This window comes from Hylobates moloch, unplaced genomic scaffold (assembly GCF_009828535.3).
Source record: "Hylobates moloch isolate HMO894 unplaced genomic scaffold, HMol_V3 SCAFFOLD_3, whole genome shotgun sequence".
Taxonomy (NCBI): Eukaryota; Metazoa; Chordata; class Mammalia; order Primates; family Hylobatidae; genus Hylobates; species Hylobates moloch.
In genome coordinates, this window is record NW_026652278.1 from 32,690,734 (window position 1) to 32,717,008 (window position 26,275).

The 26,275-nt window shown below is 37.0% G+C and overlaps 2 protein-coding genes across 10 annotated transcripts in view; both read right to left on the bottom strand.

Annotated features, from left to right (window-relative positions):
• LZTS2 (leucine zipper tumor suppressor 2) overlaps nt 1-26,275 on the bottom strand; it is a 61,653-nt gene that overhangs the window by 23,648 nt on the left and 11,730 nt on the right. The gene's annotated exons all lie outside the window — the stretch shown is intronic.
• On the bottom strand, nt 13,458-21,013 carry LOC116484943 (coiled-coil domain-containing protein R3HCC1L). The gene is made up of 4 exons (XM_032180034.2): nt 20,914-21,013; nt 19,092-19,224; nt 14,863-16,661; nt 13,458-13,582 (listed from the first exon to the last, which is right to left on the bottom strand). The coding sequence occupies exons 3-4, from the start codon at nt 16,645-16,647 to the stop codon at nt 13,556-13,558; spliced, it is 1,812 nt and encodes a 603-aa protein (XP_032035925.2). The 5' UTR covers nt 16,648-16,661; nt 19,092-19,224; nt 20,914-21,013; the 3' UTR covers nt 13,458-13,555.

The following is a 26,275-nucleotide window of genomic DNA, read 5'->3' on the forward strand; positions in this document are numbered from 1 at the left end:
GATACACAAAAAACCCTCCAAAAAATTAATGAATCCAGGAGCTGGTTTTTTGAAAAGATCAACAAAATTGATGGACCGCTAGCAAGACTAATAAAGAAGAAAAGAGAGAAGAATCAAATAGATGCAATAAAAAACGAAAAAGGGGATATCACCACCGATCCCACAGAAATACAATCTACCATCAGAGAATACTACAAACACCTCTATGCAAATAAACTAGAAAATCTAGAAGAAATGGATAAATTCCTCGACAAATACACCCTCCCAAGACTAAACCAGGAAGAAGTTGAATCTCTGAATAGACCAATAACAGGTTCTGAAATTGTGGCAATAATCAATAGCTTACCAACCAAAAAGAGTCCAGGACCTGATGGATTCACAGCTGAATTCTACCAGAGGTACAAGGAGGAACTGGTACCATTCCTTCTGAAACTATTCCAATCGATAGAAAAAGAGGGAATCCTCCCTAACACATTTTATGAAGCCAGCATCGTCCTGATACCAAAACCTGGCAGAGACATAACCAAAAAAGAGAATTTCAGACCAATATCCTTGATGAACATTGATGCAAAAATCCTCAATAAAATACTGGCAAACCAAATCCAGCAGCACATCAAAAAGCTTATCCACCATGATCAAGTGGGCTTCATCCCTGGGATGCAAGGCTGGTTCAACATACGCAAATCAATAAATGTAATCCAACATATAAACAGAAGCAAAGACAAAAACCACATGATTATCTCAATAGATGCAGAAAAGGCCTTTGACAAAATTCAACAACCCTTCATGCTAAAAACTCTCAATAAATTAGGTATTGATGGGACGTATCTCAAAATAATAAGAGCTATCTATGACAAACCCACAGCCAATATCATACTGAATGGGCAAAAACTGGAAGCATTCCCTCTGAAAACTGGCACAAGACAGGGATGTCCTCTCTCACCGCTCCTATTCAACATAGTGCTGGAAGTTCTGGCCAGAGCAATCAGGCAGGAGAAGGAAATAAAGGGTATTCAACTAGGAAAAGAGGAAGTCAAATTGTCCCTGTTTGCAGATGACATGATTGTATATCTAGAAAACCCCATTGTCTCAGCCCAAAATCTCCTTAAGCTGATTAGCAACTTCAGCAAAGTCTCAGGATACAAAATTAATGTACAAAAATCACAAGCATTCTTGTACACCAATAACAGACAAACAGAGAGCCAAATCATGAGTGAACTCCCATTCACAATTGCTTCAAAGAGAATAAAATACCTAGGAATCCAACTTACAAGGGATGTGAAGGACCTCTTCAAGGAGAACTACAAACCACTGCTCAATGAAATCAAAGAGGATACAAACAAATGGAAGAACATTCCATGCTCATGGGTTGGAAGAATCAATATCGTGAAAATGGCCACACTGCCCAAGGTAATTTATAGATTCAATGCCATCCCCATCAAGCTACCAATGACTTTCTTCACAGAATTGGAAAAAACTACTTTAAAGTTCATATGGAACCAAAAAAGAGCCCGCATCGCCAAGTCAATCCTAAGCCAAAAGAACAAAGCTGGAGGCATCACGCTACCTGACTTTAAACTATACTACAAGGCTACAGTAACCAAAACAGCGTGGTACTGGTACCACAACAGAGACATAGATCAATGGAACAGAACAGAGCCCTCAGAAATGATGCCGCATAGCTACAACTATCTGATCTTTGACAAACCTGACAAAAACAAGAAATGGGGAAAGGATTCCCTATTTAATAAATGGTGCTGGGAAAACTGGCTAGCCATATGTAGAAAGCTGAAACTGGATCCCTTCCTTACACCTTATACAAAAATTAATTCAAGATGGATTAAAGACTTATATGTTAGACCTAAAACCATTAAAATCCTACAAGAAAACCTAGGCAATACCATTCAGGACATAGGCGTGGGCAAGGACTTCATGTCTAAAACACCAAAAGCAATGGCAACAAAAGCCAAAATCGACAAATGGGATCTCATTAAACTAAAGAGCTTCTGCACAGCAAAAGAAACTATCATCAGAGTGAACAGGCAACCTACAGAATGGGAGAAAATTTTTGCAACCTACTCATCTGACAAAGGGCCAATATCCAGAATCTACAATGAACTCAAACAAATTTACAAGAAAAAAACAAACAACCCCATCAAAAAGTGGGCAGAGGACATGAACAGACACTTCTCAAAAGAAGACATTTATGCAGCCAAAAAACACATGAAGAAATGCTCATCATCACTGGCCATCAGAGAAATGCAAATCAAAACCACAGTGAGATACCATCTCACACCAGTTAGAATGGCCATCATTAAAAAATCAGGAAACAACAGGTGCTGGAGAGGATGTGGAGAAATAGGAACACTTTTACACTGTTGGTGGGACTGTAAACTAGTTCAACCATTGTGGAAGTCAGTGTGGCGATTCCTCAGGGATCTCGAACTAGAAATACCATTTGACCCAGCCATCCCATTACTGGGTATATACCCAAAGGACTATAAATCATGCTGCTATAAAGACACATGCACACGTATGTTTATTGCGGCACTATTCACAATAGCAAAGAGTTGGAACCAACCCAGATGTCCAACAACGATAGACTGGATTAAGAAAATGTGGCACATATACACCATGGAATACTATGCAGCCATAAAAAATGATGAGTTCGTGTCCTTTGTAGGGACATGGATGAAACTGGAAAACATCATTCTCAGCAAACTATCGCAAGGACAAAAAACCAAACACCGCATGTTCTCACTCATAGGTGGGAATTGAACAATGAGAACTCATGGACACAGGAAGGGGAACATCATACTCCGGGGACTGTTGTGGGGTTGGGGGAGGGGGGAGGGACAGCATTAGGAGATACACCTAATGCTAAATGACGAGTTAATGGGTGCAGGAAATCAACATGGCACATGGATACATATGTAACAAACCTGCACATTGTGCACATGTACCCTAAAACCCTAAAGTATAATAAAAAAAAAAAAAATAGTGGTCTGTGTTGCTATTTATAAAGCATAAATGATATGTGAGTATTCCTTCATATGCACAACTAGCTTCCACAAAACCATTCAACTAAATTAAAATTAACTTCCTGCAATAGAGGGTTTGAAGACACTTAGGGACTAGCAGTCTGGTCTTGAAAACAAGTCTATAAACTATTACCCAACTAGTAATGATGTTATTGCCCTGATGCCTATTTGCAGAGGGATAAAAGGATAGGGGAGAGAGCACAAGATCAACAAGGCATGCATCATTGAGTTTTCATTTTTTGTTTTCTGTTTATTTAATACTTACTTCTTCAATATATAAAAGGAAAAAACAAGAAATTCTGAAGTCACATGCCAATTATTCCCTACAGACAAGAAAAAAAAATATGCTACATTATGCCCCTCCTGGCTGCTGCCACTGGCACCCACACGCACCATGAGGGGAACCTGAAAGCAGACCTGCCCACCTGTCACTCGTGTACACCTTCCTGGGGCCTAAGGATGAGCCTACACAGCTTTCTGCTGCTACAACAACGAGTGGCACCCAAGCACGCTGTCTGAGGGCTAGGGATTAGCCTGCCCCACTCGCCACAGCCTGCATTCACGTGCAACATCAGGGAGCCTGGAGATTGACCCGCCCCAACCCCCCACCTGCATAATTATTCTGCGTGCTGCTTGGGAGCCAGAGGGATAGCCCACTGCTGGCTCCTACCATCACCAAAACACACTGCCCAGGAGCCCAAGGACCCATATGCTCACCCAGCACACTGTTGCCACTGCTGGCACCCAAGTAAACTGCCTGGAGGCCTAAGGATCAGCCTGTCCAGACTCACTATCTTTGGTGTACAGAACACTGCCTGAAGCCCTAAGGATCAGCACACTCAGCCTGCTGTTGTCCAAGGACTGGCCTCTACCTGGTGTCCTCATCCCCAGCAAAGTTCTACTACAGCTTCCACTAACCACCACAGCCTAAGCCATTGAAAAACTCACAGACACAAATGACACTGATTACAGCCCAAGAAATCATACAGAAACTATGCTACTGTACCCACCCAGAATCAAAATCAAAGTGCCTGACCCAACCAAAAGAATAGATATATCTATAGGAAAAAGTATTTTCTCTATGAAAGCCAATCCATAAAATTCGAAGAAGTGACTATTATACTAGATGCACAGATATGAATTAAAGAACACAAGAAACATAAAAAAGCAAGGAAACATAACACCTCCAAAAGAACACAGTAATTATTCACCAACATTCCAATGAAAAATAAATCTATGAAATGCCTGACAAAGAATTCAAAAATATTAAAGGTCAGTAAGATACAAGAAAACATAGATAAATAATATAAGGGAATCAGACAAACAATTCATGACCTCAATGAGAAATTCAACAAAGAGAGTTCATAAAGAAGAACTAAATCAATCCTGAAGTGAAGAATTCAATGAATGAAACAAAAAATACAATTGAGGGCAATAGTAGACTAGATCAAGCAAAAGAAAGAACTTCTGAACTTAAAAGACAGACCTTCTGAAATAACCCTGTCAGAAAATAAATAAACAGAACAAAGAAAGCCTACGTGAAATGAGGGACATCACAAAGTGACAAATATTTAAATTTTGGGAGTTCCAGAGAAGAGATGGCTAAAGGCACAAAAAAACTATTAAATGAAATAACAGCTGAAAATGTCCCAAGTCTTGCAAGAGATATAAACATCCAAATATAGGAAGCTCAAAGATTCCCAAACAGATTCAACCCAAAAATGTCTTCTCCAAGGCACACTGTAGTCAAACTGTCAAAAGTCAAAGACTAAGAATTCTAAAAAACAGCAAGAGAAAACCTTCAAGTTATGTAGAAGGGATACACAGAAGGGATTCCCATCAGATGGGAACAACAATAAAGTTCTTCCCAGACAAGCAAAAACAGAGAATTCATTATCATGAGACTGGATCTACAAGAAATGCTTAAGGAAATCTTACACCTGGAAGTGAAAGGATGCTATCTACCATCATAAAAACACATGAAAGCATAAAGCTCACTGGCAGAACAGACACAAATGAGAGAAAGAAGTCAAATGTTACTACCACAGAAAACCATCAAACTGCAAAGATAAATAAGATAGGAAGAAAGAAACAAAAGATACATAAAACAAACAGAAAACGATAAAATGACAGGAATAAGTCCTTACCTATCAATAATAACCATGAATGTACATGGGTTAAATTCTCCACTTAAAAGATGTAATTTAGCTGAACAGATTAATAAACATGACCCAACTATATGCTGCCTACAAGAAACACTTCACCTGTAGACACATATTGCCTGGAAGTAAAAGGATGAAAAAATATATTCCACACAAACAGAAACCAAAAGCAAAGCAGGGGTAGTTATATAAGATAAAACAGACTTTAAGTCAAAAACTTTAAAAAGGCTGGCTGGGCATGGTGGCTCACACCTGTAATCCCAACACTTTGGGAGGCCAAGGCAGGTGGATCACTTGAGGCCAGGAGTTCAAGACCAGCCTGGCCAACATGATGAAACCCTGTCTCTACTAAAAATACAAAAATTAGCTGAGCATAATAGCATGCGCCTGTAATCCCAGCTACTCAGGAGGCTGGGGCAGAATAATCACTTGAACTCAGAAGGTAGAGGGTGCAGTGAGCTGAGACCATGCCACTGCACTCCAGCCTGGGAGACAGAGTCTCCAAAAGAAAAAAAAAAAAAAAAAGAAACAAAGAAAGTCTATGATAAAGCGATCAACTCAGTAAGATGATACAACATTGTAAATATATACACACCTAACACGAGAGCACCCAGATATATAAAGCAAATACTATTAGATCTAAAGGAAGAAATAGACTCCAATACAATAATAGCTGGGGGCTTCAACATCCCACTTTCAGCATTGGACAGATCATCTAGACAGAAAATCAACAGAGAAACATTGGATTTACACTGCACTGTAAACCAAATGGACCTAACAGACATTACTGGAACACTTTATCCAACAACTGCAGAATACATTCTCATCAGCACAACCTAATGAAGCACCTCAAAGAATTAGAAAAGCAAGAACAAACCAAACCCAAAATTAGTAAAAGACTTAATAAAGATAACACTGGAACTAAATGAGAGACTAAGAAAATACAAAGTATCAATGAAACAAAAGTTTTTTTTTAATACAAAAACCAAAATCAATAAAACACCAGCTAGACTAACCATGGTCAAATCATCATATGACTTGAATATGTTGAATCATCCTTGCATTCCTAGAATAAACCCCACTTGATCATGGTATCTTTTTTTTTTTTTTATGTTGAATTTGGTTTGCTAGTATTTTGTTGAAGATTTTTGTAAAAAATGTGATACATTACATCACCAGAATGAAGGTCAAAACCCATATAAACATCTCAACAGATACAGAAAAAGCACTTGATAAAGTTCAACATCGCTTCATGATAAAAACTCTCAACAAATTAGAAATAGAAGAAACGTACCTCAACATAATAAAGGCTATATATGACAAACTCACACCTAACATGATGATGAATGGGAAAAGCTTTCCACTTTTCCTCTAAGAATAGGAACAAAACAACAATGTCCACATTCACCACTCTTACTCATCGTAGTACTTGAAGTCCTAGACAGAGCAACAGGCAAGAGAAATAAAGAGCTGCCAAATTGGAAAAGAGGAAGTCAAACTGTATCTCTTAAAGATGAAATCTTATAGAAAAATCTAATGACTCCACCAAAAAACTCTCAGAACTGATAAAGAAATTCAGTAAATTACCAGATACAAAGTCAGCCAATATAACTCAGCATTTCTGTACACCAATAGCACACTAGTTGAAAAAAAAAAATCAAGAAAGAAATCCCATTTATAATAAATACAAAAAATGAAATAAAATACCTAGGAGTAAATCTGACGAAGGAAGCGAAAGCTCTCTACAAGGAAAACTATAAAACACTGATGAAAGAAAACTGGAGAGAACACAAACAAATCAGAAGACATCTCGTGCTTAAGAACTGCAATAATTAATACTGTTAACATGACCACAGTGAGCCAAGATTGTGCCACTGCACTCCAGCCTGGGCGACAGAGCCAGACTCCGTCTCAAAAAAAAAAAAAAAAAGTGACCATACTGCCTAAAGCAATCTAAAGATTCAATGCAATCCCTATCAAAATACCAATGACAATTCTTCGTAGAAATAGAAAAAACAATACTAAAATTTGAATGGAACCACAAAAGACAAAGAATAGTCAAAGCAATACTGAGCAAAAAGAATAAATCTGGAGGTATCACACTACCTGATTTCAAAAAATACTGTAAAGCGGTAGTAACCAAAACAGCATGGTATTGGTATAAAAACAGGCATACAGACCAATGGAACAGAATAGAGAACCCTATCCTGTTCATGCATTTACAGCCAACTGATTTTCAACAAAGGCACCAAGAATATTGAGGAAAGCACACCCTCTTCAATAAATTGTGCTGAAAAAACTGTATGCCTATATGCAGAAAAATGAAGCTAGATTCCTATCTCTTACCATATACAAAAACCAACTCAAAATGAATTAATGACTTAAACATAAGACCTGAAACTATAAAACTCTGTTATGACAGGCCTAGCAAACTAATACCTTACTCTAGTAAATAAGGCTGGAAAGGAAGGATGGAGTTTCAATTTCTTTACCAACATTTTGGTTTTAAATTCAACTATAACTGACATGTCATATTTATTCCTATATTCCCCCACCAAACATATTACCTTGCAAACTAGGCAGTCAATATATATTTATAGAATGAATAAAATGCACATGCTTCAAGCTAATTATTTTGTCCAAATGCATGCTTAACAAGACTTATTCTAGGCTGGGTGTGGTGTAGTGGGTCATACTTGTAATCCCAACACTTTGGGGGGCTGAGGTGAGACGATCACTTGAGGCCAAAAGATCAAGACCAGCCTAGGCAACACAACAAGAGCGCTCCTCTACAAAAAATAATTTTTTAAAAATTAGACAGGCGTGGTGGCATACACCTGTGGTCCCAGCTACTCGGGAGGGTGAGGCTGCAGAATTGCTTGAGCCCAGGAGTTTGAGGCTACGGTGAGCTAAGATCATGCCACTGCACTCTAGCCTGGGCAACAAAGTGAGACTCTGTCTCAACCCCCAGCACCTAAAAAACAGATGAACAAAAAAACCCAAGACTTATTTGATTTATACAACAACAAATATATGTATGTTGAAACAGGGTCTCATTCTGTTGCCCAGGCTGAACTGCAGGGGTATGACTTGGCTCACTGCAGCATCTGCCTCCTGGGCTCAAGCGATCCTTCCACCTCACCCTCCCCAGTAGCTGGGACCACAGGCACATGCCACTACGCCCGGCTAAGTTTTGTATTTTTTGTAGAGATGAGGTTTCATCATGTTGCCTAGGCTGGTCTCAAACTCCTGCACTCAAGCGATCCATCTGCCTCGGCCTCACAAAGTGCTGGGATTACAGGTGTGAGCCACCCTGCTCAGGTAAGAACATATATTTTTTAAATGATTCTAAATGGCACTCTAAAATGGGGGAAAAAATTGATACTTTTTTCTTTCCCTTTACCAATAAACTTTAATTGCCCTGGTTAATAAATCAAGAAGAAAGTTCAGAATAAATTATAAAAAGAAAACAAAATTTCAAAATAAATCATCTAAACTTCTGATAGTGACAAACTTGGGACTTGATTCTGATTCTGTTTTTCACAAGCTGTTCTCACAACCTGGAAGGCTTTTTCTGCTCATGTTCCTTCTTCTCCCAAGATCCAGCTTTAATCTTTAACTCCTCTTGATGGTTCTTTCCCAATTTACTCCAATTTGGCGATCTTTCCTTTCCTATATTACTATTTCCTAACACTTAGTAGTTGGATATATACCACATTTCATCAGTTCTAAGATATATCCTTTTTTTCACATTTTAACATCACTGACATTAGGACGCATCACAATCAACATATTATTATTGCTTCCTGCACATGTGTATCAGAAGCACCAGTACCAAAACTGGCAGAAAGGGTGGTCAGTAATGTGGAGGAAAATTCTAAATATCAGAACAGCTCTACACAAGCGCAAAGGTGTCTTAAGAATCCTGCAACAAAGATTTTTAGTTCTTTTATGTATTCTTTTAAGAAATGCTGCATCATCAAAGTTCTTAATGGCAAAATGGATGACACTGAATAGAAAAGCATCAATATCAGTGGCTGAATCAACAAATTATTAGAAAGAGTTGGATTGTGAACATGAAGTATAAGGAAAATCTTAACCAATTTATTTTACTACTTTTTTATGTATGAAGATGAAATATGATAAAAAAATTTATGTCTAATTAGAAGAGTTGTTTCAATATGTATAAAATTAAAATTCTAAGGGAAAAGCACTGTGTCAAAGTTTTTTCTATCTTAGTAATACATAAAATAATGGTATATTTCACACAGGCATTTCCAATTCATTGAAAGAGAATACTTTTTTTTCTAGTCATTCCTGAGAATAAATAAGTCTCATTATTCCACAAGACTGTACACTCTTTAAATATTGTTATCCTTCTCTTTTACCCCCAACATCACTAAGATCAGCGCTGGGCACAGAATATTTGTTCAATATCTGTTGACTGGCTGAGACCCGTCAGGTAGAGACAAAGGCTTAATGTCACGGAAAGAGCGCAGGGCTAGAAACCAGGAGGCACAGATTCTAATGCCAACTCTGGCATGAACTTACTTTAGCTACAACTCTGCTGGGCCTCAGTTACCTTATTTATAAAATAAGAAGGGGCCAGACTAGATTGTAGGTTAGACTAGACTAGAGCTAGACTAGACTGCTAAATCAATGTTTAAGGAGTTGATAGTCTTGTGGAACTAATGAGACTTATTTTCAGAAATGATTTTAAATGCTAACATTCCACTTTTAAAAAATGACTTGTGCAGTTCTATCTCTAAGACAGGATAAAGCTCTAGCTCTGAGTCCTTATATGTCAAGGACTATAATATAAATTCTGGTTCATCTTGGAAGATAGGAATGAGAAGATTTTCGTGGGTACGTTTAATTAAACACAATTAAACATAATAAACCACTTTACAGTTATAGGTATAACAAATTTAAATGAGAGGCACTAGGGGTTACAGGGACAAGGACAACAAGATTTGGGCACAAGTTGGTGGTGTAAAATTACTACAGTTGCCTCAAAAATCTATTTACATAGAATTAACCCATATAATCAATTCTCAATTACGTAGGTGAGGTTATTCAAGCCCTTCATTTCTGTTTTTCTCTTCCACTTAACTGCTTGTTAACTCACTTTCTATTGAAGAAAATCAATTTAAGATTTTATGATTTACTATATATACCCTGACAAATTAAAAAATGCCCTAACCATACTCCACATGCCGTATCTCATGGAATTCACTGAAACAAGCACTGCCAAGGACAGAGCAAGGTACACTAGGAATCTGAATCTTCAGACAAGAATTCTTAAATAAAAGCTTCCTTGTACTGACAGTATAGGCCCAGAACTGTTCACCTTTCTCCAGTTTTGAAAGAGGATCAGAAATTAAAATGCTGCTGGCTTCTGTGCTGATTCTGAGGAAAAGTGTTATGCAACAAACATAACAGAGCTCAGAAGGGAGATTTTTAATTTTAGGAGTCACCTGGTTACAAAAACAAAAACTATAAGCGATGGCATCTACTTAATATTCCCTCTTTCTGTTTGGACCAGAGATCTAGTCATCATTCACTAATGGATTGAACAATAAAAATAGAGTACATAATTCACTCAGATTCTTCACTGGATGTCCCAACTGACTGCATTAGAATATACAGCATCTGGAAAGTGAGTCTATAAATCCCCACTTAGGCAGTCAATAACATGTCAATTCCGACATTTTTATAAAATATGAATTATAAATCTGTTAAAATCAGCTGGAACTATTAAAAGATACTGTGAAAAAAAGTAGAACTAGACAGGTGAGGGGGTACAAGAGAACTCTGTACTCTGTTCAATTTTTTAAATAAACCTAAAACTACTCAAAAATAAAGTCTATACATTTTTAAAAAATAGAATAGAAAATAGAAATTAGAAACAGAACAGCATAGTAAATGTGGGAACTATAATCTCTTGTTTAATTCTATAGCCTCACCAACACGAAACTGCATCAACCAGTCTAGCATTGGGGGATCTAATCCCCTTTTGTTCTTTTTCCCCCATCCTATCCCTGTCATCTCCTTTTGAAGTCATATTCTGTGTCACTTATCAGGCAATGAAAAACAGTTTTAGTACATCTGTTATAAGGTTGTTTTATATTAATTTCCCTGCAGATTGCTGTGGGACTAGTCACATAGTTACATACTGTCTCTCCAAATAAAACATGAACTTCAGAGCAAAAGATGGCATGCAGCACAAGTGCCTTTAACATAGCAGTGATAACAACATATATCTAGCTATTAGGGATTTATAGTTTATGAAACTCTAAGTGTTCAATATTTGCTATTTAATTGAAAGGTGATGGGCTACCAACTATTTATGAGGCCTCAAGGGGTTGGGATATGAAGGGTTTTCCTCTCTTTGTATGTTACATAGTTTGCTTTTAGTGACTGGATTATAAATTTTTCCTTTCAGTTTTGGGTTTTCCATGGACACCATTTTTGCAAAAGACTATAGGGAGACAGAGACAGTATAACAATGTAAGCTACACAGAGAAGTAAGATGGGTGGGAAAGGATGGTATTCCTTTTACTCTTCTCTTACCCATTATGGTCTACATACTATTATAGAATATGGTGGTATAATATTAGTGGCCTTCTGTAACCAAAGGAAGGCCTCAAATTCTTAAAAAGTTTAGGAGATACCTACTTAAATATTCACCCCTATCTAAAAATTCTAATCAGTGCCAGAAATGACAATGAAGGTGACAGATGCTGGTATCTATCAACATCAGTGTTATGTTCTTGGTATCCCATTAATCCTCCTACCAATAGATTTGATGATCAGTACAGATGGCAGTAGGGTTATGAAAGTATTTTCTAACGAACATAACTCCTGTGTTCTTCTACCAAGAATTCAGAGGGCTAAAAAAAGTCATGCCAATATCATCTCCTTCATCAATTACCACCTTAAGTTTCCGGGCATTCCATACCATGGCTTTAGGAGACTAAGTGTGATTCTTGGAGACTCATCAAGAGTTGCAGTTCTGGGAGCTCAATAATGACCTACTTATACTCTAAGCCCCTGAGGCAGTTTTGGAGGTTCAAATGTCACAGGAAATTGCTTCACAAGCCAATGGCTGTCACATCTTGCTCTACAGCACACCTGACTATTAGAAGTATTAGGCATACCTCCATATGTCTAGCTGTTATCAATCAAGAAACAGGCCAGTTGGGATGATAGCCAAAAACTTCGGTTGGAAAGTTTTCAAGGGAGGCAGGCACTCACTCTGCTTTAGCACTTAATAAAGTATGTTTGGAGCAATAAAAGTAATAAACCAGAAGTCATCAAAGGGCTATTAATGTTGCTGGATTTGTGACATCTTTTAATAACATTATCATTATTACATTTTCTAAAACCCAAAGCAGAGGAGCCCATAGTTTTGGAGTTGGATCTGCTACTTGCATTCTCAATCCATTTCCCTCCTTCCTGCTCTCAGTTATGCTCATTCCTCAACACAGACCCTACTCTCTTCCAAGTACCTCCAAACATAAGCCAAACACAACACCCAGACACTGTCCATCTTCAGCTTAAAATACTATATTCTCTGTTTTCCTCCCAATCTCAGCTTTAGGTCATCCCAATGTCCTCTTTATGTTACTATGCTCCTCAAAATACTGAGTTGTTGCCTAAATTATTTTACACCTACTCTAAACACTGGAAAGACCTGAAAAACTGAGTTGTACACCTGAACTCCCCCTCTTCCAATACACAAGCCATATCCATAAGCTACCCCACCGAATCCAAGTTCCAGCCCCTGATGTTTTGAAAGCCCCTGGAGGCCACCCTAAAAAGACAGAGCCCCCAACTCTGCCCTATCAACTCCATCCACTGGATAAATATTTACTGAGTACTACACCATGTGTAAAAGGCCATGAGAGCCATGCTCTTTTTTTGGAGGAAGCTGTTCATCTCTCCTCCATGTTCATGTGCTCTCTATTCCTCATGCAGTCCTTCCACCAACTCTTGCGAACAGTTTCTTTTCTCAGACTAAAGCCTTCTCTCAATGCTTTAATTCTTAACAACATCTCTATATTCACCTAGCTTCCCACCATATTATTATTTCTTAACCTGATTTGGATGTCAAACCTCTGCTGAACAGTATTTTTCTAATTATGGGCTGATAGTCATTTGTAGTTCCCCACTCATATTCTGATAGAGATTTAAGTGTATTACCTTTGAGCAGTGGTTCTCAGGCTTTATGTGCATCAGAATCCCCTGAAAAAGTTGTAAATAGACAGTTTGCTGGGCTAAATAATTTGCATTTCTAACAAGTTCCTAGGTGATACTCATGCTGCTGGTTTAGGGACCATACTTTGGAAATCACTGCCTTTGAGAATCTGATGAAAGCTATGAAAAAAACACACATACATACATATAATTTTGCATGTAACTTCGAGGGGCTCGTGGATGCTCATTCATAGATATTCTCTGCTCTATATTTTGTTCTAAGGAATGTTTAAGATATAGTGTTTCCTGACCTGACAGGATGTGCTCGCTTGTGGTACAGGGAAATTCTTTCTGTGCAAACACCTCCCATGAACGAGGTGGGATTGCTTGGTATTGGAAAGTCAGTTCTGTCCAATGGACTGCCTTCTTCAGTATTATGTGGCTCTTTTACAGGCATGTAATAATTTTTCTATACTTCTAGCTTAATTCTCAGAAACAAAAGACTCATCACTTAGTATTCAAAAGGGTCTTTGGAATGCCTCAAAAGAAATCCTTTAGGTGAGGAAATAGTCTCGTAGAAAGAACATAAACATTGGATTAAGACAGAACTAGACTGAAATTCTGATTCTGCCTTTCCTAAAGGTGTGACCACTGAGCTTCAACTTCCTCATTTATAAAACTGGTGCTCTTACAGGAAAATAATTTTTTCCCTTCCAGGCAAGTTACGTGAATCCACTACAGGGAAGGAAAGAGGGAGTGTTCTACTACTTAAAACCAGTGATTCTTATTTATGGTAAGGAATTTAAATGTTGGATACAGAGTAAACATTTAAATTAAGAAAACAAAAAGACTGAACTGAGTAATTTCTAAGATGCCTCAAATCTAACATTTATTTGTGAATTCTAATTGGCCAGCATATCATTATTAACTTACATCTTCTATTTCTGCTAAATGGGTAATTCATTCTTCAATTTAACCCAGTATAAACTCCTTAAAAAACAATGATACTTTCTTGTATTTTACCCTTCCTTTCTCTACTTCCTTCCCTCTACAGTGTCTAACACTCCAACATCCACTAGAAAATAAAATACAAATAACAATAGTAATAAATTATTCTCCTTCCCTTAAATAGGCCCATGTAAATAAAAGATACCTTGTCAACACAGAAAAACCTTTTTGAAGAAGTTTTCCTTTGTATTTCCTCAACAGATAGCTAAAATCCATTAAATTCGTCTTTATTCAATAAAATCTCTCAGGGCTTGGCTATTATAGATATAGCTCAATTCTGTATATTTTATTTTTTAAAGATCTATCAGATATTCTCTTCTTAATCTACAAGCCTATTAGTTTATTGCAGGAACTCTTAAATATCAGTGAATGTGCATCAATGTCTATCAAAATTACCATGAAATCCTAATTTATAAACTGTCTAAGCATCAGGCAATTTCAATTAAACATACCTCTTGTAGAAAACGTGGATCCAGGCAGTCACCATCATCGTTAAACATAGACTCCCAGCTCTCCTCAGTGGCAGTAATTCCCTCTGTGTGAGAAGTTTCAGTTGCTTTTGGTTCGATGGATGTTTCCATAGATAATAATTCCCTATCAGGAAAAGATACACCAAATTCTATATTCTCTGAGTCATCTTGCTCTTTTGTTTTGAACTCTTCGGCAGTTCTTAGTTCGTGCAATGCTTCTGTTGTATCACCAGTACTACCCAGATCAATGCCCATGGCACTGTTTGAAAGAACTTTTTTCCCATTCAACATACTGAGTTCAGAGTCCAAAAAAGTGTTATAATTACTACCAGCAATCTTTTTTATAGGTAAGGAGGAAGCACAATCTGACAAGCTCTCTATCAACTTTCCTGTTGACTCTGTAAAATGAGATGAAATACTCTCAGCATAAATATCTGAGCAAGCAGTCAGGTTGCTGAAATTTTCAGTGTCATTCCCACTTTTAGCTACATGAAGAGGAGTTGCATCTGCACTCATTCCTATAAACTTTGAGAAACTTCGTGTATTATTAGAGGTCTCATCAGCTATTCTAACTGCAACTACATAAGGGCTATCAACAGTTACATGATCACTACAGGACATACCTGTAGTGTCCATCATACATGCTTTATTGGTAATGTCACCTACATTCTTAAATCCATTATCTCTATGTGTTTCATGAGCAAGGACAGCTGTATCAGGAGGTTCGTGCTTTATATGTAACTCATCAGCAGTGCTGTCATTCTTCTCACATTCTCTAATCATTTCTGGACTAACAGTGTCATTTGTGCTCTCTGACAGAGAGATGTGACCTGTAGTTTCAGGAATGGAATTTGTATCTTTTTGATCTAAGATGAAACCTGTACTATTGGCTATACCACCTACATTCTCAACTTCAAAATCTATGCAAGTTTGATCAAAGATACCATGTGGACTTCCAGGAACAGAAGTAGTGGTGATGCCTCTGCTGCTGGGCTTCAACATTCCATCTGATGTTTGCATGCTTTGTTGTACAATTTCAGAATCAGAGCTTAGTTTTATTGGTACAATCATATTCTCAGGTTTCATGACAGAACTAAAAACTCTAGGAAACTCATATAGTATCTCCAAAACCTTACTATCAGTTTCAATTCTGCTTTCCAAATCTTTGTCTTCAAATGTTTCCCCATCAGGTTCATGCCTACTAAAGTCACAGAATTCCACATTTTGGAATGGTTTGCTTGGAACTTGAGCCTCACTGATTTCTGAACAGGCCTGTGAAAGAAGTATCCTCTCAAGTCCTGTCACATCTGTAGTTTCAACTTCCAAACACTCCACCTTCTTTGGTTTAAAATGTCTCTGTAAAGGTGCATTAGTTATAACCCCAGCATTTGGGGCTCCCTGCTGTTGTCCTTGGGATAATACTTCTTTGGATTCAGTGGTTCCTCTCTTAGAACAAACTCTATTTGTTTTCTGAAGGCATGTGTCCATTCTTAATTTTGTTGAAGATTTCTTTCCTTCTCTACAATTATGCTCCTTTCTATCAGGATTGATACTCAGTCTTCGAGCCTCTGGTTTGTCTCTAAAGACTTCTTTTTGGGAGAGAGAACTTTCTTTTTGCTTTTCTTTCACCACAGAGTTAGGTGAACCACAGCTTTCTTCTTCACTACCTGTCTTAAGGAGTACTGCACCCCTACGAGCTTTAGGTACATAAAGTGCCATGTCAGGCCTTCTGGCTCGAACTCTGCATCTCTCTGCTTCTTGCTGCATGGCACCACCACAATCTGCAAGAGAAGAATGATTTAATTATCAGACACTAATTACTATGCATTGAACCAAAAGATTTTCTTTTTTCTTTTTGAGACAGAGTCTCACTCTGTCACCCAGGCTAGAGTGCAGTGGAGTGACCTCAGCTCACTATAACCTCTGCCCTCCCAGTCTCAAGCGATCCTTCCACCTCTGCCTCCTGAGCAGCTGGGACCACAGACACATGCCACCATGCCTGCCTCTGTGGTTTTGTTTTTGTATTTCTGGTAGAGACCGGGTTTCAGCATGTTGCCTAGGCTGGTCTCAAGCCCAGGTTGAGCTTAAGGCAATCCACCCACCTTGGTCTCCCAAAGTGCTGGGATGACAGGCATGAACCACTGTGCCCAGCCTTTTTTTTTTCTTTAATTTTTTTTGTTGTTGTTGTTCAACATAAATATATATACACATAAAGTGATTTCTGAGAGTAACTTGAATGTTAGCTAGAAAATGAAATGACTTGTCAGAGAATGCTTTCTGGAAGATGTTGCTTTTGATCCAAGATTTCTTAGAAAAGAGAAAGTAGTGAAAAAGAGAAAAGTATTATTCTATTAATACTATTTAGTCAAGTGACTTGCTATCAATTTCCCTTGCTTCCAGCTGTAATAAAACAGATCTGGCTAGGATGAAGGGTAGAAGACCAAGGAAACTGTGATGAGACAATTCACTCTAGTAACTCCCTGACAACCTCCACCATGGTTGCTCAATGGAATTTAACAAGAAGAAATGTAACAGAAGTTAAACAAACCTTTATCTACTATCTACTAAATACAAGAAAATGTGCTAGTGAATTTCACATTGAATTATTCTTTTAATTTTCAAAATAATGCTATGAAGTAGGGATAAGTTTGTCCAGGACAAAGAGAATAAGGAGGTGCTATACACAACAGAGAAACAGCCACATACACGCAGATGCACACACTGTTAACATTTCACAACATACATTTCGAAAGAAGGAGTTAATGAGAAGGCAGAGAGGAAAAAAGGCTAACGCATCCTGTCCACTCTATTCCAGATCCCTAAAATTTCACCTGGTACAGAATACTTCCTCGGTGAAAAAGCTCTATTCTCATGGCACAGGTTATTCTCCTTTCAGCCCAAGTAATACCGTGGCCCTGATCATCAAGTATCTCCAGTGATTATCTTGTTCCTTTTCTCTTTTGGTATCTTAGTTAACATCTAGCCCAACATTCTTCATGTATTTTATATCTTCCATTTGAGGAAGAATATGACCTTAACATTTAGGCATGCCAGGATTTTTCAAAAAATGCCTAATTTTCAAAGACAGAAGTACTGAAGTGTGTTTCAAAGGAAGGGATACCAGAGACATAGCATGCCTGGATTACAGCAAGTAAAGCATCTGACAAAATATATCATAATGAACATCTGGACATAAAATGATGAAATGGGGATTACTTAGCAAAACTGATAAGTAGACTCACAAAAGATTAAACAAAAAATAATAATAATGGGTAGAAATGAATTTAGAGATTAAAGGAGGATTATATAGCCCTTTGAAATTCAACATTTTATATAATAATTTAGATGTAAACAATAAACACTGCGTGCTTATCAAGTCTGCAACTGACACAAAAATGACAGAACTAATAAATACCAAAAATTACAAAATTAAAATTCAGTATCATTTCTATAATCTGAAATGCTGTGCTGAAAGCAATATGAAGGTATAAAGCAGTAAACACAAGGATCTCTTTTGGAGTTTTTTTTTTTTTTTTTTTTTTTAAAGAATCGAACAGAAGACAGAAGACATCACTTCTGTACAATTTGCATAAAGAAAGGTCTAAAGGCTTTTATTTCGTTCACAAGGTCAATAAAAGCCCCAAAATAGTGATGTGATGTTTAAAAAGGTAACACACTCTTAGATTACAGAGTCTACAAAATATGTCATACAATGTAGAGCTAAAAGAACTAAAGGTATAATTCTTGCCCAAAGAGGTCTCAATGAAAAACCACAGCTAACTTTATGCCTGAAAGATCAGTTGCTCTATAAAAGAGACAAAATCTCTTGTTTATGTTTCTATGTTTCTCCAGAAGTCAGTACCAGAACCAGTTGTTAGAAATAAAAGGAAAATAAAATTTAGCTCAAAGTAAGATAGAATTCTACTTCTAGATTTCTCCAATGTTATTACCAGGAAATGAGCTCTGTCTCTAGCAGAATTTAGATAAAGGCTGGATGACTGACATATACTAGAGAAACTCTAAATTCTATGATTCTATTTCTAATCTGCAATAGACCCATCAAAGGCTTCAAATTATCTACTTTAAAATTATGTGCCACAGTTAATGACTTTACAAATTCAACCTTTTTTCTTAAATAATGCTCACATATAATACTATTTCCTATAGCTGAAAATCAGTATAATAAATTTATATTATTATCTATTTCCTACCAAAGCAATGATTTTGACTGTGCCATGACCAGCAGTGTGCTGGCAAATATTCAGCAATCAGCTTTCCAAGTGTCCTTCGTAGTATTACTTGATGTTTAAGTCATTGATGTCAATGATGTAAGCGACTTCTTAGCTGAAGTAATCATTTTTTAATAATGGAAGAATATATACTTTGTTTTAGTTACAATATAATAGCTAAAGGCATGATACATTTTTATTAGCAGCATTTTCTCCATCACTTTAAGTCTAGACAATCAAGAAATAACAAATCAAGCCCTACTTATGGCATTTGACAATCTCTGTAGTGTAAACATTCTTCCCATAGCTAATTTCTAGTTATCACTGTGACATCACCAAATATAGAGCTGGGGAAAAAAATGTACAAAAGCACACCATTCTATTATTTCAACCAGAGGTACGATATACTTACATAAATAACTTGAAAAGCACAGATCATAATAAAATGTAGTAAAATAATTAGGAAGTGATGAGTTTGAAGTATTTATTAGCTTTTAAAATGTAATTTTAATAGTAAGCCTATGTTCTTTAGTTTTTAGTAATAGCTGTGTTTAACAATCAGTTTGCAGAATTCCTAAAATTTTAACAATCAGGTCTCAGGCCAGTAGGAGACACTGCAATCCACCACTATGCCCATTTTTTCATAACTCACAGACACAAAAAAGGAGAAGCATCCCCATTCTTGTGGACTGTCAAGATACAGTAGTCCCTCCTCTTATCTGCAGCAGATATGTACCAAGATCCCTAATGGATGTCTGGACCGTGGATAGTACCAAACCCCATATATACTGTCTTTTACTACACATACATACTTATGATAAATTTTAATTTATAAATTAGGCACAGGAAAAGATTAACAATAATAATAGAACAAGTATAACAATATGTAACGTTGTTATATATAAAAGTTATGTGAATGTGGTCTCTCAAAGTATATTATAGTATGCGATATTTTCATACATGGATGACCACAGGAACTGAAACCATGGAAAGCAAAACCGTGGAAAAGAAGAGAACATTATATTGCCAATTTAATTTAAAGCCTTGTTGCATTTTTATGAATTTCTTTTGCAACTATAGGCAAGAAACGCTTTTCACATTGGGAGTGGGGCTGCCTGCCATACAATTTTTTAAAATGTACCTTGGATTAAACTTCTCCCATCCTGCTACTTGCTATTTACTAATACCACTTGATCTTCTCTCTCTCTCTCTCTTTTTTTTTTTTTTTGAGACGGAGTTTTGCTCTTGTTGCCCAGGCTGGAGTGCAATGGCACGATCTTGGCTCACCGCAACCTCTGCCTCCTGGGTTCAGGATATTCTCCTGCCTCAGCCTCCCAAGCAGCTGGGATTACAGGTGCCCACCACCACGCCCGGCTAATTTTGTATTTTTAGTAGAGACGGGGTTTCTCTATGTTGGTCAGGCTGGTCTCAAACTCTCGACCTCAGGTGATCCGCCCACCTCGGCCTCCCCAAGTGCTGGGATTACAGGTGTAAGCCACTGTGCTGGGCCAATATTTTCTCTCTTTTAACACAGTTTTAACTTTTTCACAATGTTCTAAGTGCTTTTTATCCATCTAATTTGCTTCTCAACTGGACAGAATCCATTATTTGGAGAGTATTTTGCAGCTTAATTTATGCTTGAAGGACCATCAGCATGCACTCTGTTCAAAAATCACACTTTCTAAAGGGGATAAAAATTCAGATTCCTTCATAATGGAGGTCAGTCAATTGCTAACACATGCCTTTAAAATATTTTAGGCCAAATCATTTTTTTATATTACACTGTTGAACACTGGGATCATACCTGAGCACCTGTCCAATTGCTTCTACAGTTTCCACGGCTCCCTGAGAGAAAATATTGGTAACTTCCTTTAAGTATCTCTCTGATCCATCTTCATGAGAAATTGAACAAGCACAAAATAAATTGAGCTTTCATATTTTCACAACAGAATGTCAACGCTTTTTTGTCCCATATTTGGTATCTAAAACATATGGATCCCTCTTCAATCAACAACTGAGTATTGGCACTTAAGGCACTCACTGGGTAATTCAACCACGAATTGATTTAATCCACTATTTACCGAAGACTCACATGAGACATCTGATATTTGAGAGAAACTGCCTAATGGGCATACTAACTATTCATTCTTATAGAACAAATTCTGTATTTGTTAGTTCATCAGAATGCACCATAGCTAAACTATATATATTGTCTTAACATTTTATTTGGGAATAATTTCATACCTGTAGATGTTACAAAAGTAAAAATAATACAAATAGTACCCTTATACTGTTTACCCATATTCACCTATGGTTAATATTTCACCTCATTTATCATTTGCAATCATGCATATTCCTCCTCCTCTTCCTCTCTTTACATATACATACACACACATGCAGTTTTCTTCCTGAATATTTTTGAGGGCAAATTACAGACATCATGGCCCTTTGCCCTAAATACTTCAAAGTATAATATATTTCCTATATAGGGATATTCTCTTACACAGCCACAATACAGTTACCAATGTCAGCATATTTAACACTAATATAATACTTTCATTTAACTTAAGTAATCGAATTTTGTCAAGCGATCCCATGATGTCCTTTATAGAATATTTCCCTTTCCATACAGGATCCAGTTAGGGTCAGGTAGTGCCTTTAATTGCCAGGTGTCTTAAGCCTCCGACATTCTAGAACACCTCCACAGTGAAAGCTGTCATTTATGACATTGACATTTTGGGAGAACAGTTCCCCTCCCCACTCTATTTTTTTTTTTTTTTTCTGTGACGGAGTCTTACTCTGTCACCCAGGCTGGAGTGCAGTGGCGCAATCTCAGCTCACTGTAACCTCCGCCTCGCAGGTTCAAGTGATTCTCCTGCCTCAGTCTCCCGAGCGAGTAGCTGGGACTACAGGCGCCTGCCACCACACCCAGCTCATTTTTATATTTTTAGTAGAGACAGGGTTTCACCATATTGACCAGGCTGGTCTCGAACTCCTGACCTTGTGATCCGCCTGCCTCGGGCTCCCAAAGTGCTGGGATTACAAGCGTGAGCCACCGCGCCTGGCCCCCACTCTATTTTTTAAGAGAATGCTCCTTATGTAAGGTTTGTCTGGTGTCTTCCCGTGATGAGACTGAGGTTACACATTCTCAGCCAGAACACTTCATGGTGGTGATGTGTCCTCAGAGCATCACATCTTGAGGCACATGATTTCCACCTGTCCTTCAGTGATGCTCTTAACTTTGATCATCCAGTCCAAGTATCGTCCAATTTTTCTACTGTATAATTACTATGTATTTTCTCCCTTGCAATTAATAAGCAGTGTGTGGGGTAGCGCTTTAAAAGCATGCAAATTTTCTGCTTCCTCATCAAAACCAGGTAGCATCCTAAATTTGATTATCCTTCTCTGATTCCATCTTTACTGTGATGGTTGCAAAACAGATGATTTTCCAACTTGAGAGGTCCCTCCATATTTACCAGTCAGGCCTTGGAATTTTTCTGAAAGCAAAAGTAAATCATTTATCTTAGCTCACTACAGACACTAAGATTCCCTAAATTAAAATTTAATGTTAAAATCTCAGCCAGAGGCATGCGCCTGTAATCCGAGCTCTTGGAAGGCTGAGGTGGGAGGACAGTTTGAGACCAGGAGTTCAAGGCTGCAGTGTGCTATGACTGTGCCTGTGGATGAATAACCACTACACTCCAGCTTGGGCAAGGTAGTGAGACCCCATCTCTTTAAAAAAAAAAAAAATCTCATCTTTCATAGTCATTGGTCAATAAAGAAAATATCCATCCAAAAAACATTCCTAACTTTTGTAAAACCAAGGCTGAAGGCAACTGTCATCTTTCCAGTGTCTCACTTATAAAACAAAGGAAAGAAAGCTGTCTCTCTGACAAAGTCATATAGTTCCTTTACCAGACATAGCATAACGTGTCCCATTCTGCTTTCTTTTCTAGAAAACACAGAATTAAGTTTGGTGTTCAAATGCAATGACTAATGCATCATCTCAGGTGTCTGATAATACTTGTTTCCCTGTCCCTTTATAAAGTCATCTCCAATTCCCTTGAAAAGGAGGCAAGGCACATGGGAGGGTACGGAAGGAAAACATTTTTGTGGAAAATACTTAGACAATATATTTATTTGAAATCTATTTTCTGAATAATATCTTTAAGTTTTATCAACTTAAATTTGTTTGAATGACGATATATTCTTTGGATTTATAAAATGTCTCAAATGAGATATTCAGTATACTGAGTTCTAATCCTGGCATCCTCTTCAAATGATATGCAAAAAACTATGCGACAGAAAGATATTTATATAAAGCGTTCACTACCAGACCACTACCAGACCATTACAATTCTCATACATTTAAATGCCAATGCAAATATCTTGAATGTTAAGATTCAACAGACAGGCTTTCAATTCAAGATGACAGATTAAGCACACAAGTAAACCCCCCTAAAATGGATCCACATCTATATGGAATTCATTTTATAATAAACGTGGCACTTCAAATCAATGGAAAAATATGGAACATTCAATGTCAGGACAAATGCCTAGCTGTTCATTTGGCTTGTCAATATTGAGGGTTTTGCATGTATATTCAAATAAGACTGGTCTACAATTTTCCCTCCCAGTACTGGGAGTTGTATGATTGGGTTACCAACGTTACTGCAAGACACATTATTTAAGTTAAAGATTTATGAAATAAGGCTGGGTGGGCTTACTGTTGGTAGAATTCCTTGGCAGCACTGTCTGGGACTCATACTTTTTGGTGAAGATGTTTAAAAATGATTCATTTTCTTTAATGTTAAAGGTCTATTCTAGTTTCTCTTTCTTCTTCTAGAAAATCTGCCTTTGACCTACCTTTTCAAATTTGATATGAAAGTTATTCACAGTAAGTTCTTGTTGTTGCTTTAGTTCTGCTATATGTCCCCTTTTTTGTGCTTAATATTATTTATTTGTGCTTTCTTCCTTTTGTGTTGAGCAGTGCCGACAGAAGTCTATTTTATAAGTCTTCAATGGGCCAGATTCTATACTACAAAAGTTATTGCTCTAAGCCTTAGTTTACTTAACGCATAAAATGGGGATAATAACAGACTTATAGGCACACTGAGCAGATTACCTAAAAATATGCATGTACAGAAATTTGCCAGGCATGGTAAAAGTCTCCATAAAAGTTAGCTATTATTACTTAAATGGACATTGAATCCCTTAAGTTACAAGTTTGCAGACGGAGTCAAGGCCCTTATGATACACTAGTATTCATAATGTCCCCGATACCTGTTTCTACTAGACACTAACACCTATTGCAACCATGTATCCTGCTTTTGTTTATCAATTTCTCACTAATAGCCTAATGCTGTAAATACTCAATCATACAAAGTCAATACAATGCAACTCAGTTGTAATGTGAAAATACAAACCCTCAAAAGAATGCAGGATTTCATGAAGTCTATGAAAATAATATTAAAGAAAATGCTCATCTCACAGCAACATCCTTTGATTCTGGCAGAATCAAACCACTCAACAACTAAAGATAGGACAATTCACTCAACAACTAAAGAAGGACAATGACAGAATAAGAATTGAGAAAGGGTTAAGAAAATATCTTGAGAAAACTGGTGAAACCCTCAAGAGTTTTGATAAAACTGATGTACAGGTCTATTTTATATAACAAATGCTAGACAAATGAAACACAAAATGAAGGATGCTATCAGACTATTATACAATTCTACTGGAAAAATTATGCCAGGAAGATATCACATCATTCTTTGTTAATTCTGAGAATTAGCACAGCTGCAGTTACAATTTAAATTTTGTTAAACATATAGAAAAACAATATACACATAGTAAAATGTTTTCATTTCTGAATACTATCCCTAACAAATTTTTTTCACTAATAACTAATAAATCTTGTCTCCATTTTTAATAGGTTTACTTTTAAGAGGTATTTTCCAAATACTAATTTTCTCAATTAGCAAGAATTTCTCTTAAGTGTATATTCCTAATGAGGAAAAAAAAAGCTATTATCTAAACTGTTAACACTGATTACAACTGGGAGAGCAGGAACTGAAACAGGAAAAAGAATTATAAAGAATTATTATCTTTTTATACAACATATACCACAGTATTGTTTAAATTTGTTACAAAAAGAACAGGCAGTATTCTTGTAATTAAAACAAAATCACTAAAATTTAAAGATACGCTATTGTTTTCGCATAATAGGACATTACTATAAACAATGTAAGAGAAAGCAAAGGCAATGAATATTGATAAGCAGATATTTATTGGACAAAATTACAGTAAGCAGGAAAATGATGAGAGGACAAAAGAAAAAACTCTTTAACATACTTGACAGGAAAATGAAACAAGCAGCACATAAATTACTTGATGTTGGAAAGATACTCTCAAATGTTGCAGAATGCTGAGCAACCTCTACTCTTTAGTTTAAGAATGATCTAGGACTATACTGTCCAATTAGTCACAAGTAGCTATCAAGCACTTGAAGTGTAGTTAGTCTAAACTGAGATGTGCTGTGCATATAAAATACACTTGGATTTCAAAGACTTCATACAAAAAAATGCAAAATGTCCATTATTTTTATACTGATTATATGTTGAAATGATACTATTTTGGATATACTGCATTAAATAAAACATTAAAATTAACTTCATTTGTTTATTTTTGTACTTTTTAAAGTAGCTTCTAGAGAATTTAGAATTACATATGTGGTTCACATTTGCGGTCCACATTAAATAATTTTTTTTTTTTTTTTATTATACTTTATGTTTTAGGGTACATGTGCACAATGTGCAGGTTTGTTACATATGTATCCATGTGCCATGTTGATTTCCTGCACCCATTAGCTCGTCATTTAGCATTAGGTATATCTCCTAATGCTGTCCCCGCCCCCCCCACCCCCCACCCCACAACAGTACCCGGAATGTGATGTTCCCCTTCCTGTGTCCATGAGTTCTCATTGTTCAATTCCCACCTATGAGTGAGAACATGCGGTGTTTGGTTTTTTGTCCTTGCGATAGTTTACTGAGAATGATGTTTTCCAGTTTCATCCATGTCCCTACAAAGGACACGAACTCATCATTTTTTATGGCTGCATAGTATTCCATGGTGTATATGTGCCACATTTTCTTAATCCAGTCTAT

Excerpts from the sequence above, each read along its gene's own strand:
- LOC116484943 (XM_032180034.2), bottom strand. The coding sequence starts at position 16,647 with ATGCAGCAAGAAGCAGAGAGATGCAGAGTTCGAGCCAGAAGGCCTGAC. Across the intron at positions 13,583-14,862 it reads ATCCACGTTTTCTACAAGAG|CTTTCATCAGATTCTCAAAG; the intron begins GTATGTTTAATT and ends TTTTTTTCATAG.